The 18934-nt window shown below is 42.1% G+C and overlaps 1 protein-coding gene across 2 annotated transcripts in view; it reads left to right on the top strand.

Annotated features, from left to right (window-relative positions):
* The first annotated feature begins 436 nt into the window (after positions 1 to 436).
* The window catches only part of LOC140267405 (solute carrier family 22 member 2-like), a 22510-nt gene continuing 4012 nt past the window's right edge, over positions 437 to 18934 (top strand). The window contains exons 1-10 of one of the 2 annotated variants that reach the window (XM_072362675.1): positions 437 to 950; positions 2545 to 2592; positions 2716 to 2819; positions 3055 to 3209; positions 3690 to 3858; positions 4380 to 4494; positions 5137 to 5237; positions 5324 to 5538; positions 5865 to 5973; positions 6093 to 6205. In XM_072362675.1, coding sequence (XP_072218776.1) covers positions 597 to 950; positions 2545 to 2592; positions 2716 to 2819; positions 3055 to 3209; positions 3690 to 3858; positions 4380 to 4494; positions 5137 to 5237; positions 5324 to 5538; positions 5865 to 5973; positions 6093 to 6205 — 1483 coding nt within the window. In that variant the 5' untranslated portion in view covers positions 437 to 596. The remainder of the gene's footprint in view (positions 951 to 2544; positions 2593 to 2715; positions 2820 to 3054; positions 3210 to 3689; positions 3859 to 4379; positions 4495 to 5136; positions 5238 to 5323; positions 5539 to 5864; positions 5974 to 6092; positions 6206 to 18934) is intronic. The other variant, XM_072362674.1, reaches the window with a different exon arrangement.

Here is an 18934-nt window from a genome sequence, read left to right as displayed (position 1 = left end):
TTTGCTGTTGCTGCTCTTACTTTAAATTCATCAGGGGTCTCTGCAGAAGCACAGTCGGCTTTTCATCCCTCAGAGTGGGGCATCCTGCAACCAGTGGTGTTCCAAAACCTTTGGACAGGGTTGCTGGAAGCCACCGGTGGGCTTTCCATAATGTTACATGTGCCTGGATTCGGGGTTAGCGTTCATGTTTAATGTTTATCGAACACTCACTTGTGTTCTGCAGCTGCATCCATGTGATTTCGGTTTCAAATGTCGTCTCAGTGCTGCGACGGCACTTTTTTTCCAAACAGGGCAGAGGTTTTCATGAGCAGGAACTCCAAATGTGTGGTGCCCCATCACTGCTTTCATTTTGAATATTCAGGTTTATTCAGTGATTGCATAATTCTGTCATTCTGTGTTTGACTCCATCAAACAGTAACACGACTTTACCTCGAGCTCAGCTATAAGCTTTATTTTCACCAGTCACTTTTGGACTTTAGCTCCACATCGACCTGGTCAGTGAGGCAACACCTGAAGTCGCAGCAGGCAGACCTTTACAGGGCTCTACTGTACAGTGAACATCAGATTATTTTGGTGACTGAAACCTCAGTGTAGTGATGACAACCTTTGATGACCTGCTGGAGGAGGCTGGTGCTTTTGGCCGCTCTCAGAAGCGAATCTTCGCCCTGCTCTGTCTCTTGTCATTGCCTTTTGCGGGTGTGTATGTGGGTATTGTTTTCCAGGGTTTCACCCCGGATCACTGGTGCCGGGACCCTTTGATGGTGGAGAGGAGGCAGGCGTGCGGCTGGAGCCTGGAAAACAGTCGCAGGCTGACAGTCCCTGTGGTCAACACCTCAGGAGTACCCCAGCACAGCAGCTGCGAGCGCTACGACGTGGACTGGAACGCCACAGCACTCAGCTGTGATGCACAGCATCTGGACCTGAGAGGAGTTCCACTTACAGCCTGCAAGGTCAGATCCCAGGACCTCTTCTCAGCTGTTTGGTTGTGCTGTAACTATGATGTGTGGTAAAACTTTGGGTCACAACTATGAAGAGTTTTTAACACAAAAAGTAAAGTGATCACACAAGGTGAAGTAAACATCTGTTGCAGGACTTCTGGTTGAAAATACTCTTCCTGTAGATGTGGGCTTGTTATCCGAATAGAATAACCAGACACCTCCTTTATGAGTAAGACTCTACAACATCAAGTTCAGAAAAGTTGTGTAAAATATCAGTGAAAAACAGTAGGAATCTCATAAACTGATCTTTATTTCAGAGTAGAACAAAAAGAACGTATCAAATGATTAAAGTGAGACTTTTTACTATTTCATGGACCTCAGAGAGACATTAAAGACAGAAAGTAAAGTTGGGCAGATGAAATGGATCTCTTCAAACGTTCTGCAGCAGCCTGCTAGTGATGCATTGATCTGAATCAGGTGTGCTGAAGCAGGGAAACATCTAAAACCTGCAGGACAGCGGCCTTGGAGGACATCCCTGCTGTAAATGTTACACACTGACCCTATAACTGTTCACCGTGAGTCTGTCAGTGTTGTTTCACTGCAAATGTTTGACAAGGGTCTTAAAGCTGGAGTAAATCAATCCTCAGCTGTTTCTGCATTTTGTTTACGTTGTTGCTAAATCGTGTTTTTTAATTTTTTTTTTTATTTATTGCTTTTTCTTTTCTTTTTCTATCTGAGTCCACTTCTAAGCAGTGACAACGAGAGGCATGAACACAAAAGCAGCAATCTGCCATGAAAAGCCAACTGTTCAGCGAGCTATTGAAAAAGAAAGTTTACCTCCAGGGCTTTAAAACTCTGAAAAGCAGCTAAAGCCACTAAATTCAAACCTTGGGCAGGTAATAACTGTAAAGGCAGAGATGACAATGTTAGAGTCTGTCAGTCAGGATTAAAGGATTTCATTTCATCAATGGGTTGTTTTTTTTTTTTCTTGGATTGGGTTACTGCAAGAATGACTGAGAATCTGTTATTGTTGCGTTTATTTTTCTTATTAGTTCTGCTCACTGTGACCCTGAAGTTACATAAAGACGTAGCCATGTGTGAAGCCTTCGCTTAAAGATTAAAAATCAATGAAAACTCCAGAAATAAAGAAGCTTTCATGTTGACTGTTAGAGGTACAGACTTTACAAGCAGTAGCATACGCTAATTTTTATTGGATTCAGCTCATAAACAGAAAGGTATTTCAAAGTTAAATAGTAATGCTGGTTTATATCAACCTCATGTCCCATTCATCTGTCCATCATGTGTCTGCCTGGAATCACCATTTTATTAACATCTGACCTGCATTTTCATCCACTTATATGTGCAGAAATAAGCTTTAGGCTCTTTTTACAGTGTAAGGAAAGATGCCTCAACAGGTATGCCTTTAATCCACACCTTCACAGGTGCAGCCTATCAAGACAGTTAAAACAGAGAAGCCCATCCTGTACCACAACTCTGTGGGGATGAAGAGCACTCTGTTTTAGAGGCCGGACAAGTGAAGAAGGCAGCTCAAAGGCCTTTTGGCATGCTTTAAATGTGTTGATTTGATTGTGTTTTTGTCTTTGAGGATGGCTGGGAGTATCAGGATGAAGGCAGGAAGTCATTTGTCACAGAGGTAAGAAGAGAAATCTGTTTAAATCCAATTCAATCAATAAGATTGTTAATATTACACTTCACAAAGTTAAAGTTGGTGATATTTAACTTTACAAACCTTTACAAATCTTAATTTTGTCCTCAGTTCAACCTGGTGTGTTCAAATGGCTGGTTGGTGGACATGTACCAGTCCACTCTCAACGTGGGCTTCCTCGTTGGCAGCTTTGCTTTTGGATACTTTGCAGACAGGTGAGGCCACGCCTCAAACACCTGCTTGCCACAACAGTTATGGCCCATTAGTTGACTGTAAATTAAATTAGACGATCGCTCACTTCTGTCCTTTATCAAACAAGGTTTCGTTAGAGCGTTCCCCTTCTTCTGGCATCCGTCTCCTCATAGATTTCCCTGTTTTTTTAGAATGACTTTGTCAACATTATTTTATAAATGAATCCTTGTCGAGTGGGTTTTCCCCTTCTCTCTGCAGGTTTGGAAGAAAGATGAGTTTCCTCATTTCCAACATCATCACCGTGGTGGCAGGGATCATATTGGCTGTGGTTCCAGGCTACATCTCCATCCTGGTGCTCAGGGCCATCGTTGGCTTCAGTGTCAAAGGAGGCTGGATGGGCATATATGTGCTGCGTAATGACATTACACAGATACTTCTAAAGCTGCTGTGCTTGATGATACATCAGTGATGATAGTGGGAGGGATTCCATGAATTTTCTCTCTGATAGAAACAAGTTTAATGGTGAAGAGGCTCGTGATGTCATCACTACTGAGCGTTAAAGGGAAACATGGCTCAACAGAGCTAGGACTCCTAGTTAGCCTGGCTACAGTGCTGAAGAGAAACCTTTAAAACATAACCCTCTGTAACTCTAGTTGTACACATTGAAGCTGTAGCTCTATTAACAAGACAATCAAGTTGTGGTTAGAAACGAGGAACACGATAGTGGGCAGCATGGGATTTAGTATCTTGCTCAAGGTTATTTCAACGTGCTAACTGGGGAAGTTGGGGATTGAACCAGCATTCTTTCTAAAGGGTGACCTCTTTATCTACTATCTCTTTATCTCTTTGTATGATCCACTCAACTTTCATAGCCTCACCTGTTTTTCCTTCAGTCACAGAGATCGTTGGAGTGAAGTACAGACGCACTGTGGGCATCTTGTTCCAGATGTTCTTCAGTGTCGGTGTACTCATCCTCCCTCTGCTCGCCTACCTCATCACTGATTGGCGCTGGTGCCAAATTGCCATCACTGCACCCTACATCTTGTTCATATCGTACTACTGGTGAGAAACAATCGATCTTCTGTCCTTTTGTTGGCGTTTCTTATCTTCCGTGATGTAAACATTAGCTGCAGGTTCCATCGTGCTATGTTATTGTTTATATTTCAAAACTGGTTTTGAATGCCAACTACACCAATTCTTTAATGCTGAATTTAAGCCCCTGAATCCTCTCTCTGTTATCACTCTTCATGGTTCTGATATTAAGTCTTTTTTCATTATTCATTATAATTCTCTATGCCTGGCATCCAGCATTTGTTAAAAATCTAAGTTTGAAACTGGGATTGCTGCCAGTTTGTCATAGAGCAGCGAGGCTTATTACAAACCTCGAATCTCTCTCAAGGTTCCATCTTGTCATGATGGAATCAAATATAAATCCGATGCATGAATCTGTCGGCTGCTGTTGACAGTATACAGATGATGGCTCGTATTCTTCGTTGTGTTTGTAAAGCTGCTGCGATTATTGCCTCACTAAACATTTCAGGAAGTGTCCATGTGCTTTCTTATAGTTGTTGTTGTTTCATCAGGTTCATACCAGAGTCTCCAAGATGGCTCATCTCTCAGAACAGTTCTGCCAAAGCTCTGGAGATTATAGAAGCTATGGCCAAAGAGAACAACAGGAAACTCTCCACGAATGTTGAGGCAGGTTGATTTATTAGCTCACTCAAAGCAACCTTGGCTTTGGAATTCTATCTTAAACAACTTGCAGGTCCCTCTCTGCTGTGCTTCAGCTCTGCCTCCAACAGTAACAAAGTCAACTGTTGAAGAGGCAGCGCTTGACACTGGTTAGACTCCTCCTGGCTCTTAATAATCGTTTTCAGTAAGGCACAGTGGACTCTTGCTAATTCTATAATAAGAAAAACGGAGCCAGAAGAACCTGATTTATTTTCAAATTCTCTTTTCCTTTCAGTAGCGACTGTTTCAGTGAATCTTACCAAAATTTATTCAATTTAAGCTTCCGAGTTTGGGTTTGAATGGCAACTAATCATTTTATAGACGACGCCTATGAAAAGATCGAAGTAAAAACGTATGTATGTTGCTAACAAGTATCGTCTTGGCTCAAGTTTCCAATTTAATTGTGTTTTCACAGTGCAGTTTTCTGTATTCAAACCTTTAAGACTAAGTCTGTTAACGATTTGCTTTGATATTCTTATGGGATTTGTTGAAGTAGAACAAAATCCACAGGGATGCATGTTGAAAACTCTTGATGTTCAGTATCGTTTTGTCTTATTTCTTGATCTATCTATAATGTCGCAGTCCCCAACTGTTTGCTCTTTGTTGCAGACAATAAAAGACGAAGAAGTTGAGGTCATATCTGCCTCTTTGCTGGACTTAGTCAGAACTCCAAAAATGAGAAAACATACTCTCATCCTCATGTATAACTGGTGAGACTAATCTAAAATAACATTTGTAGATCAAGCTCACCCTTAGACGTCAGATACACTCAATCTTTAGTGTTTTTACTCTTTAGGTTCACCAGTGCTGTGGTTTATCAGGGCCTCATCATGAGAGTGGGGATAGCTGGAGGAAATGTCTACATTGACTTCCTAATCTCAGGCCTGGTTGAGTTTCCTGCTGCCTTTCTTATCCTCTTCACCATTGAGCGCATTGGCCGGCGCCTCCCATTTGCCTCCGCCAACATTGTAGCTGGAGTTTCCTGCATCATCACTGCCTTCATTCCTGACAGTGGGTCTTGGTCGAGGTTGGGACTTAGCAAAATTATATGCAACCCCTGGCAAAAGTTATGGTGTTACCACTCTTGAAGGATATTCATTCAGCTGTTTTGTAAAAGCTGACAGAAAAAAAGTTTTCTTCATATTATTGAGCTCTTCTTCTGTATGTTTTCAGAAGCCAGAATGTCCAGCAGTTAAATTAAATGGTTTTGTCATATCTGTGAATTCTTATAATTTTTTTTTAACAAAATGAAATGGCTGAAATAACGTAAGAGTGCTGATTCCTTCATTTTTACCAGGGGTTGTAAATGGCTGATGCTGAATTTCTGTGCACCTCAGGCATGTTCTGGTTGAAGACGGCAGTGGCCTGTATTGGTCGGCTGGGGATCACCATGGCCTTTGAGATGGTGGTGTTTGTTAATACTGAGCTCTACCCAACATTTGTAAGGTAATAAAACAGCTGAAATATCTAAATAGCCTTTGAAAGCTAATAAGAAGGGACTACCCTGAGACTGTACAACACATTATATGGTTGTGAATTAACTAATGGATTTTGACTAAATACAGGAACCTGGGCGTTTCAGTATGTTCCACTCTGTGTGATGTTGGAGGCATTGTGTCACCCTTCCTGCTCTACAGACTGGCAACCATTTGGCTGGAGTTGCCTCTCATAGTCTTTGGTAGGTTTCTGCTTCAAATGACAAGCCCCAGACATTGTTTAACATTACACTTCTACATATATAAATGAATTACAAAATATACATGTATACATACGTATGTATGTGTGTGTGCGTATACGCCTGCGTAAATGTATGTGTGAACATATGTATGCGAGCATAAATGCATGTGTGAACGTATGTATGCGTGCGTAAATGCATGTGTGAACGTATGTATGCCTGCGTAAATGCATGTGTGAACATGTGTATGCGAGCGTAAATGCATGTGTGAACGTATGTATGCCTGCGTAAATGTATGTGTGAACATATGTATGTGAGCGTAAATGCATGTGTGAACATATGTATGTGAGCGTAAATGCATGTGTGAACGTATGTATGTGAGCGTAAATGCATGTGTGAACGTATGTATGCGAGCGTAAATGCATGTGTGAACGTATGTATGCGAGCGTAAATGCATGTGTGAACGTATGTATGCGAGCGTAAATGCATGCGTGAACGTATGTATGCGAGCGTAAATGCATGTGTGAACGTATGTATGCCTGCGTAAATGCATGTGTGAACGTATGTATGTATGCATGCATGTGTGAACGTATGTATGCGAGCGTAAATGCATGTGTGAACGTATGTATGCCTGCGTAAATGCATGTGTGAACATGTGTATGCGAGCGTAAATGCATGTGTGAACGTATGTATGCGAGCGTAAATGCATGTGTGAACGTATGTATGTGTGCGTAAATGCATGTGTGAACGTATGTATGCGAGCGTAAATGCATGTGTGAACGTATGTATGCGAGCGTAAATGCATGTGTGAACGTATGTATGCGAGCGTAAATGCATGTGTGAACGTATGTATGCCAGCGTAAATGCATGTGTGAACGTATGTATGCCAGCGTAAATGCATGTGTGAACGTATGTATGCCAGCGTAAATGCATGTGTGAACGTATGTATGCCAGCGTAAATGCATGTGTGAACGTACGTATGCATGTGTGAAGGTATGTATGTATTAATGCGTAAATGCTTGTGTGAACGTATGTATGCGAGTGTAAATGCATGTGTGAACGTATGTATGCCAGCGTAAATGCATGTGTGAACGTATGTATGCGAGAGTAAATGCATGTGTGAACGTATGTATGCGAGAGTAAATGCATGTGTGAACGTATGTATGCATGCGTAAATGCATGTGTGAACGTATGTATGCGAGAGTAAATGCATGTGTGAACGTATGTATGCGAGAGTAAATGCATGTGTGAACGTATGTATGCGAGAGTAAATGCATGTGTGAACGTATGTATGCGAGCGTAAATGCTTGTGTGAACGTATGTATATGTGCGTAAATGCATGTGTGAACGTATGTATGCGTGCGTAAATGCATGTGTGAACGTCTGTATGCGAGCGTAAATGCATGTGTGAACGTATGTATGCGAGCGTAAATGCATGTGTGAACGTATGTATGCGTGCGTAAATGCATGTGTGAACGTATGTATGTATGCGTGTGTAAATGCATGTGTGAACGTATGTATGTATGCGTGTGTAAATGCATGTGTGAACGTATGTATGTATGCGAGCGTAAATGCATGTGTGAACGTATGTATGTATGCGTGTGTAAATGCATGTGTGAACGTATGTATGTATGCGTGTGTAAATGCATGTGTGAACGTATGTATGCGAGAGTAAATGCATGTGTGAACGTATGTATGTATGCCAGCGTAAATGCATGTGTGAACGTATGTATGCGAGCGTAAATGCATGTGTGAACGTATGTATGCATGCGTAAATGCATGTGTGAACGTATGTATGCATGCGTAAATGCATGTGTGAACGTATGTATGCATGCGTAAATGCATGTGTGAACGTATGTATGCGAGCGTAAATGCATGTGTGAACGTATGTAAGCGTGCGTAAATGCATGTGTGAACGTATGTATGCGTGCGTAAATGCATGTGTGAACGTATGTATGCGTGCGTAAATGCATGTGTGAACGTATGTATGCCTGCGTAAATGCATGTATGTATGCGTGTGTAAATGCATGTGTGAACGTATGTATGTATGCGTGTGTAAATGCATGTGTGAACGTATGTATGCGAGAGTAAATGCATGTGTGAACGTATGTATGTATGCCAGCGTAAATGCATGTGTGAACGTATGTATGCGAGCGTAAATGCATGTGTGAACGTATGTATGCATGCGTAAATGCATGTGTGAACGTATGTATGCATGCGTAAATGCATGTGTGAACGTATGTATGCATGCGTAAATGCATGTGTGAACGTATGTATGCGAGCGTAAATGCATGTGTGAACGTATGTAAGCGTGCGTAAATGCATGTGTGAACGTATGTATGCGTGCGTAAATGCATGTGTGAACGTATGTATGCGTGCGTAAATGCATGTGTGAACGTATGTATGCCTGCGTAAATGCATGTGTGAACGTATGTATGCCAGCGTAAATTCATGTGTGAACGTATGTATGCGTGCGTAAATGCATGTGTGAACGTATGTATGTATTAATGCGTAAATGCATGTGTGAACGTATGTATGTATGCGAGCGTAAATGCATGCGTGAACGTATGTATGTATGCGTAAATGCATGCGTGAACGTATGTATGTATGCGTGCGTAAATGCATGTGTGAACGTATGTATGCGAGAGTAAATGCATGTGTGAACGTATGTATGCGTGCGTAAATGCATGTGTGAACGTATGTATGCGTGCGTAAATGCATGTGTGAACGTATGTATGCGTGCGTAAATGCATGTGTGAACGTATGTATGCGTGCATAAATGCATGTGTGAACGTATGTATGCGTGCGTAAATGCATGTGTGAACGTATGTATGCGTGCGTAAATGCATGTGTGAACGTATGTATGCCAGCGTAAATTCATGTGTGAACGTATGTATGCGTGCGTAAATGCATGTGTGAACGTATGTATGTATTAATGCGTAAATGCATGTGTGAACGTATGTATGCCAGCGTAAATGCATGTGTGAACGTATGTATGCGAGCGTAAATGCATGTGTGAACGTATGTATGCGAGCGTAAATGCATGTGTGAACGTATGTATGTATGCGAGCGTAAATGCATGCGTGAACGTATGTATGTATGCGTAAATGCATGCGTGAACGTATGTATGTATGCGTGCGTAAATGCATGTGTGAACGTATGTATGCGTGCGTAAATGCATGTGTGAACGTATGTATGCGTGCGTAAATGCATGTGTGAACGTATGTATGCGTGCGTAAATGCATGTGTGAACGTATGTATGTATGCGTGCGTAAATGCATGTGTGAACGTATGTATGCGAGAGTAAATGCATGTGTGAACGTATGTATGTGTGCGTAAATGCATGCGTGAACGTATGTATGCGAGCGTAAATGCATGTGTGAACGTATGTATGCGAGCGTAAATGCATGTGTGAACGTATGTATGCGAGCGTAAATGCATGTGTGAACGTATGTATGCGAGCGTAAATGCATGTGTGAACGTATGTATGCGAGCGTAAATGCATGTGTGAACGTATGTATGCGAGCGTAAATGCATGTGTGAACGTATGTATGCGAGCGTAAATGCATGTGTGAACGTATGTATGCGAGCGTAAATGCATGTGTGAACGTATGTATGCCAGCGTAAATGCATGTGTGAACGTATGTATGCCAGCGTAAATGCATGTGTGAACGTATGTATGCCAGCGTAAATGCATGTGTGAACGTATGTATGCCAGCGTAAATGCATGTGTGAACGTATGTATGCCAGCGTAAATGCATGTGTGAACGTATGTATGCCAGCGTAAATGCATGTGTGAACGTATGTATGCCAGCGTAAATGCATGTGTGAACGTACGTATGCCAGCGTAAATGCATGTGTGAACGTACGTATGCCAGCGTAAATGCATGTGTGAACGTATGTATGCGAGAGTAAATGCATGTGTGAACGTATGTATGCGAGAGTAAATACATGTGTGAACGTATGTATGCGAGAGTAAATGCATGTGTGAACGTATGTATGCGAGAGTAAATACATGTGTGAACGTATGTATGCATGCGTAAATATATGTGTGAACGTATGTATGCATGCGTAAATGCATGCGTGCGTAAATGCATGTGTGAACGTATGTATGCGAGTGTAAATGCATGTGTGAACGTATGTATGCGAGTGTAAATGCATGTGTGAACGTATGTATGCCAGCGTAAATGCATGTGTGAACGTATGTATGCGAGAGTAAATGCATGTGTGAACGTATGTATGCGAGAGTAAATGCATGTGTGAACGTATGTATGCGAGAGTAAATACATGTGTGAACGTATGTATGCATGCGTAAATATATGTGTGAACGTATGTATGCATGCGTAAATGCATGTGTGAACGTATGTATGCATGCGTAAATGCATGGGTGAACGTATGTATGCGAGCGTAAATGCATGCGTGAACGTATGTATGCGAGCGTAAATGCATGCGTGAACGTATGTATGCGAGCGTAAATGCATGCGTGAACGTATGTATGCGAGCGTAAATGCATGCGTGAACGTATGTATGTATGCGTAAATGCATGTGTGAACGTATGTATGTATGCGTGCGTAAATGCATGTGTGAACGTATGTATGTATGCGTGCGTAAATGCATGTGTGAACGTATGTATGTATGCGTGCGTAAATGCATGTGTGAACGTATGTATGTATGCGTGCGTAAATGCATGTGTGAACGTATGTATGTATGCGAGAGTAAATGCATGCGTGAACGTATGTATGCGAGCGTAAATGCATGCGTGAACGTATGTATGTATGCGAGCGTAAATGCATGTGTGAACGTATGTATGCGAGAGTAAATGCATGCGTGAACGTATGTATGCGAGCGTAAATGCATGCGTGAACGTATGTATGTATGCGTAAATGCATGCGTGAACGTATGTATGTATGCGTGCGTAAATGCATGCGTGAACGTATGTATGTATGCGAGCGTAAATGCATGCGTGAACGTATGTATGTATGTATGCGTAAATGCATGCGTGAACGTATGTATGTATGCGTAAATGCATGCGTGAACGTATGTATGTATGCGTAAATGCATGCGTGAACGTATGTATGTATGTATGCGTAAATGCATGTGTGAACGTATGTATGTATGCGTGCGTAAATGCATGTGTGAACGTATGTATGTATGTATGCGTGCGTAAATGCATGTGTGAACGTATGTATGTATGTATGCGTGCGTAAATGCATGTGTGAACGTATGTATGTATGCGTGCGTAAATGCATGTGTGAACGTATGTATGTATGCGTGCGTAAATGCATGTGTGAACGTATGTATGCGAGAGTAAATGCATGTGTGAACGTATGTATGTGTGCGTAAATGCATGTGTGAACGTATGTATGCGTGCGTAAATGCATGTGTGAACGTATGTATGCGAGCGTAAATGCATGTGTGAACGTATGTATGCGTGCGTAAATGCATGTGTGAACGTATGTATGCCAGCGTAAATGCATGTGTGAACGTATGTATGCGTGCGTAAATGCATGTGTGAACGTATGTATGCGTGCGTAAATGCTTGTGTGAACGTATGTATGCGAGCGCAAATGCGTGTGTGAACGTATGTATGCGAGCGTAAATGCGTGTGTGAACGTATGTATGCGAGCGTAAATGCGTGTGTGAACGTATGTATGCGAGCGTAAATGCGTGTGTGAACGTATGTATGCGAGCGTAAATGCGTGTGTGAACGTATGTATGCGAGCGTAAATGCGTGTGTGAACGTATGTATGCCAGCGTAAATGCGTGTGTGAACGTATGTATGCCAGCGTAAATGCGTGTGTGAACGTATGTATGCCAGCGTAAATGCGTGTGTGAACGTATGTATGCCAGCGTAAATGCGTGTGTGAACGTATGTATGCCAGCGTAAATGCGTGTGTGAACGTATGTATGCCAGCGTAAATGCATGTGTGAACGTATGTATGCCAGCGTAAATGCATGTGTGAACGTATGTATGCCAGCGTAAATGCATGTGTGAACGTATGTATGCCAGCGTAAATGCATGTGTGAACGTATGTATGCCAGCGTAAATGCATGTGTGAACGTATATGTATGCCAGCGTAAATGCATGTGTGAACGTATGTATGCCAGCGTAAATGCATGTGTGAACGTATGTATGCCAGCGTAAATGCATGTGTGAACGTATGTATGCCAGCGTAAATGCATGTGTGAACGTATGTATGCCAGCGTAAATGCATGTGTGAACGTATGTATGCCAGCGTAAATGCATGTGTGAACGTATGTATGCCAGCGTAAATGCATGTGTGAACGTATGTATGCCAGCGTAAATGCATGTGTGAACGTATGTATGCCAGCGTAAATGCATGTGTGAACGTATGTATGCCAGCGTAAATGCATGTGTGAACGTATGTATGCCAGCGTAAATGCATGTGTGAACGTATGTATGCCAGCGTAAATGCATGTGTGAACGTATGTATGCCAGCGTAAATGCATGTGTGAACGTACGTATGCCAGCGTAAATGCATGTGTGAACGTACGTATGCCTGCGTAAATGCATGTGTGAACGTACGTATGTATGCGTAAATGCATGTGTGAACGTACGTATGTATGCGTGCGTAAATGCATGTGTGAACGTACGTATGTATGCGAGCGTAAATGCATGTGTGAACGTACGTATGTATGCGAGCGTAAATGCATGTGTGAACGTATGTATGCGAGAGTAAATGCATGTGTGAACGTATGTATGCCAGCGTAAATGCATGTGTGAACGTATGTATGCCAGCGTAAATGCATGTGTGAACGTATGTATGCCAGCGTAAATGCATGTGTGAACGTACGTATGCATGTGTGAAGGTATGTATGTATTAATGCGTAAATGCTTGTGTGAACGTATGTATGCGAGCGTAAATGCATGTGTGAACGTATGTATGCCAGCGTAAATGCATGTGTGAACGTATGTATGCGAGAGTAAATGCATGTGTGAACGTATGTATGCGAGAGTAAATGCATGTGTGAACGTATGTATGCATGCGTAAATGCATGTGTGAACGTATGTATGCGAGAGTAAATGCATGTGTGAACGTATGTATGCGAGAGTAAATGCATGTGTGAACGTATGTATGCGAGAGTAAATGCATGTGTGAACGTATGTATGCGAGCGTAAATGCTTGTGTGAACGTATGTATATGTGCGTAAATGCATGTGTGAACGTATGTATGCGTGCGTAAATGCATGTGTGAACGTCTGTATGCGAGCGTAAATGCATGTGTGAACGTATGTATGCGAGCGTAAATGCATGTGTGAACGTATGTATGCGAGCGTAAATGCATGTGTGAACGTATGTATGTGTGCGTAAATGCATGTGTGAACGTATGTATGCGAGCGTAAATGCATGTGTGAACGTATGTATGCCAGCGTAAATGCATGTGTGAACGTACGTATGCATGTGTGAACGTATGTATGCCAGCGTAAATGCATGTGTGAACGTATGTATGCCAGCGTAAATGCATGTGTGAACGTATGTATGCCAGCGTAAATGCATGTGTGAACGTATGTATGCCAGCGTAAATGCATGTGTGAACGTACGTATGCATGTGTGAAGGTATGTATGTATTAATGCGTAAATGCTTGTGTGAACGTATGTATGCGAGTGTAAATGCATGTGTGAACGTATGTATGCCAGCGTAAATGCATGTGTGAACGTATGTATGCGAGAGTAAATGCATGTGTGAACGTATGTATGCGAGAGTAAATGCATGTGTGAACGTATGTATGCATGCGTAAATGCATGTGTGAACGTATGTATGCGAGAGTAAATGCATGTGTGAACGTATGTATGCGAGAGTAAATGCATGTGTGAACGTATGTATGCGAGAGTAAATGCATGTGTGAACGTATGTATGCGAGCGTAAATGCTTGTGTGAACGTATGTATATGTGCGTAAATGCATGTGTGAACGTATGTATGCGTGCGTAAATGCATGTGTGAACGTCTGTATGCGAGCGTAAATGCATGTGTGAACGTATGTATGCGAGCGTAAATGCATGTGTGAACGTATGTATGCGTGCGTAAATGCATGTGTGAACGTATGTATGTATGCGTGTGTAAATGCATGTGTGAACGTATGTATGTATGCGTGTGTAAATGCATGTGTGAACGTATGTATGTATGCGAGCGTAAATGCATGTGTGAACGTATGTATGTATGCGTGTGTAAATGCATGTGTGAACGTATGTATGTATGCGTGTGTAAATGCATGTGTGAACGTATGTATGCGAGAGTAAATGCATGTGTGAACGTATGTATGTATGCCAGCGTAAATGCATGTGTGAACGTATGTATGCGAGCGTAAATGCATGTGTGAACGTATGTATGCATGCGTAAATGCATGTGTGAACGTATGTATGCATGCGTAAATGCATGTGTGAACGTATGTATGCATGCGTAAATGCATGTGTGAACGTATGTATGCGAGCGTAAATGCATGTGTGAACGTATGTAAGCGTGCGTAAATGCATGTGTGAACGTATGTATGCGTGCGTAAATGCATGTGTGAACGTATGTATGCGTGCGTAAATGCATGTGTGAACGTATGTATGCCTGCGTAAATGCATGTATGTATGCGTGTGTAAATGCATGTGTGAACGTATGTATGTATGCGTGTGTAAATGCATGTGTGAACGTATGTATGCGAGAGTAAATGCATGTGTGAACGTATGTATGTATGCCAGCGTAAATGCATGTGTGAACGTATGTATGCGAGCGTAAATGCATGTGTGAACGTATGTATGCATGCGTAAATGCATGTGTGAACGTATGTATGCATGCGTAAATGCATGTGTGAACGTATGTATGCGAGCGTAAATGCATGTGTGAACGTATGTAAGCGTGCGTAAATGCATGTGTGAACGTATGTATGCGTGCGTAAATGCATGTGTGAACGTATGTATGCGTGCGTAAATGCATGTGTGAACGTATGTATGCCTGCGTAAATGCATGTGTGAACGTATGTATGCCAGCGTAAATTCATGTGTGAACGTATGTATGCGTGCGTAAATGCATGTGTGAACGTATGTATGTATTAATGCGTAAATGCATGTGTGAACGTATGTATGTATGCGAGCGTAAATGCATGCGTGAACGTATGTATGTATGCGTAAATGCATGCGTGAACGTATGTATGTATGCGTGCGTAAATGCATGTGTGAACGTATGTATGCGAGAGTAAATGCATGTGTGAACGTATGTATGCGTGCGTAAATGCATGTGTGAACGTATGTATGCGTGCGTAAATGCATGTGTGAACGTATGTATGCGTGCGTAAATGCATGTGTGAACGTATGTATGCGTGCATAAATGCATGTGTGAACGTATGTATGCGTGCGTAAATGCATGTGTGAACGTATGTATGCGTGCGTAAATGCATGTGTGAACGTATGTATGCCAGCGTAAATTCATGTGTGAACGTATGTATGCGTGCGTAAATGCATGTGTGAACGTATGTATGTATTAATGCGTAAATGCATGTGTGAACGTATGTATGTATGCGAGCGTAAATGCATGTGTGAACGTATGTATGCGAGCGTAAATGCATGTGTGAACGTATGTATGCGAGCGTAAATGCATGTGTGAACGTATGTATGTATGCGAGCGTAAATGCATGCGTGAACGTATGTATGTATGCGTAAATGCATGTGTGAACGTATGTATGCGTGCGTAAATGCATGTGTGAACGTATGTATGCGTGCATAAATGCATGTGTGAACGTATGTATGCGTGCGTAAATGCATGTGTGAACGTATGTATGCGTGCGTAAATGCATGTGTGAACGTATGTATGCCAGCGTAAATTCATGTGTGAACGTATGTATGCGTGCGTAAATGCATGTGTGAACGTATGTATGTATTAATGCGTAAATGCATGTGTGAACGTATGTATGTATGCGAGCGTAAATGCATGTGTGAACGTATGTATGCGAGCGTAAATGCATGTGTGAACGTATGTATGCGAGCGTAAATGCATGTGTGAACGTATGTATGTATGCGAGCGTAAATGCATGCGTGAACGTATGTATGTATGCGTAAATGCATGCGTGAACGTATGTATGTATGCGTGCGTAAATGCATGTGTGAACGTATGTATGCGTGCGTAAATGCATGTGTGAACGTATGTATGCGTGCGTAAATGCATGTGTGAACGTATGTATGCGTGCGTAAATGCATGTGTGAACGTATGTATGCGTGCGTAAATGCATGTGTGAACGTATGTATGTATGCGTGCGTAAATGCATGTGTGAACGTATGTATGCGAGAGTAAATGCATGTGTGAACGTATGTATGTGTGCGTAAATGCATGCGTGAACGTATGTATGCGAGCGTAAATGCATGTGTGAACGTATGTATGCGAGCGTAAATGCATGTGTGAACGTATGTATGCGAGCGTAAATGCATGTGTGAACGTATGTATGCGAGCGTAAATGCATGTGTGAACGTATGTATGCGAGCGTAAATGCATGTGTGAACGTATGTATGCGAGCGTAAATGCATGTGTGAACGTATGTATGCGAGCGTAAATGCATGTGTGAACGTATGTATGCGAGCGTAAATGCATGTGTGAACGTATGTATGCGAGCGTAAATGCATGTGTGAACGTATGTATGCGAGCGTAAATGCATGTGTGAACGTATGTATGCCAGCGTAAATGCATGTGTGAACGTATGTATGCCAGCGTAAATGCATGTGTGAACGTATGTATGCCAGCGTAAATGCATGTGTGAACGTATGTATGCCAGCGTAAATGCATGTGTGAACGTATGTATGCCAGCGTAAATGCATGTGTGAACGTACGTATGCCAGCGTAAATGCATGTGTGAACGTACGTATGCCAGCGTAAATGCATGTGTGAACGTACGTATGCCAGCGTAAATGCATGTGTGAACGTACGTATGCCAGCGTAAATGCATGTGTGAACGTATGTATGCGAGAGTAAATGCATGTGTGAACGTATGTATGCGAGAGTAAATACATGTGTGAACGTATGTATGCGAGAGTAAATGCATGTGTGAACGTATGTATGCGAGAGTAAATACATGTGTGAACGTATGTATGCATGCGTAAATATATGTGTGAACGTATGTATGCATGCGTAAATGCATGCGTGCGTAAATGCATGTGTGAACGTATGTATGCGAGTGTAAATGCATGTGTGAACGTATGTATGCGAGTGTAAATGCATGTGTGAACGTATGTATGCCAGCGTAAATGCATGTGTGAACGTATGTATGCGAGAGTAAATGCATGTGTGAACGTATGTATGCGAGAGTAAATACATGTGTGAACGTATGTATGCATGCGTAAATATATGTGTGAACGTATGTATGCATGCGTAAATGCATGTGTGAACGTATGTATGCATGCGTAAATGCATGGGTGAACGTATGTATGCGAGCGTAAATGCATGCGTGAACGTATGTATGCGAGCGTAAATGCATGCGTGAACGTATGTATGCGAGCGTAAATGCATGCGTGAACATATGTATGCGAGCGTAAATGCATGCGTGAACATATGTATGCGAGCGTAAATGCATGCGTGAACGTATGTATGTATGCGTAAATGCATGTGTGAACGTATGTATGTATGCGTGCGTAAATGCATGTGTGAACGTATGTATGTATGCGTGCGTAAATGCATGTGTGAACGTATGTATGTATGCGTGCGTAAATGCATGTGTGAACGTATGTATGTATGCGTGCGTAAATGCATGTGTGAACGTATGTATGTATGCGTGCGTAAATGCATGTGTGAACGTATGTATGTATGCGTGCGTAAATGCATGTGTGAACGTATGTATGTATGCGTGCGTAAATGCATGTGTGAACGTATGTATGTATGCGAGAGTAAATGCATGCGTGAACGTATGTATGCGAGCGTAAATGCATGCGTGAACGTATGTATGTATGCGAGCGTAAATGCATGTGTGAACGTATGTATGCGAGAGTAAATGCATGCGTGAACGTATGTATGCGAGCGTAAATGCATGCGTGAACGTATGTATGTATGCGTAAATGCATGCGTGAACGTATGTATGTATGCGTGCGTAAATGCATGCGTGAACGTATGTATGTATGCGAGCGTAAATGCATGCGTGAACGTATGTATGTATGTATGCGTAAATGCATGCGTGAACGTATGTATGTATGCGTAAATGCATGTGTGAACGTATGTATGTATGTATGCGTGCGTAAATGCATGTGTGAACGTATGTATGTATGTATGCGTGCGTAAATGCATGTGTGAACGTATGTATGTATGTATGCGTGCGTAAATGCATGTGTGAACGTATGTATGTATGCGTGCGTAAATGCATGTGTGAACGTATGTATGTATGCGTGTGTAAATGCATGTGTGAACGTATGTATGCGAGAGTAAATGCATGTGTGAACGTATGTATGTATGCGTGTGTAAATGCATGTGTGAACGTATGTATGCGAGAGTAAATGCATGTGTGAACGTATGTATGTGTGCGTAAATGCATGTGTGAACGTATGTATGCGTGCGTAAATGCATGTGTGAACGTATGTATGCGTGCGTAAATGCATGTGTGAACGTATGTATGCCAGCGTAAATGCATGTGTGAACGTATGTATGCGTGCGTAAATGCATGTGTGAACGTATGTATGCGTGCGTAAATGCTTGTGTGAACGTATGTATGCGAGCGCAAATGCGTGTGTGAACGTATGTATGCGAGCGTAAATG

The sequence above is a fragment of the Leuresthes tenuis genome, unplaced genomic scaffold, assembly GCF_036924035.1.
Source record: "Leuresthes tenuis unplaced genomic scaffold, fLeuTen1.0.hap1 SCAF_13, whole genome shotgun sequence".
Classification (NCBI taxonomy): domain Eukaryota; kingdom Metazoa; phylum Chordata; class Actinopteri; order Atheriniformes; family Atherinopsidae; genus Leuresthes; species Leuresthes tenuis.
This window is presented reverse-complemented; position numbering and strand designations above follow the sequence as displayed.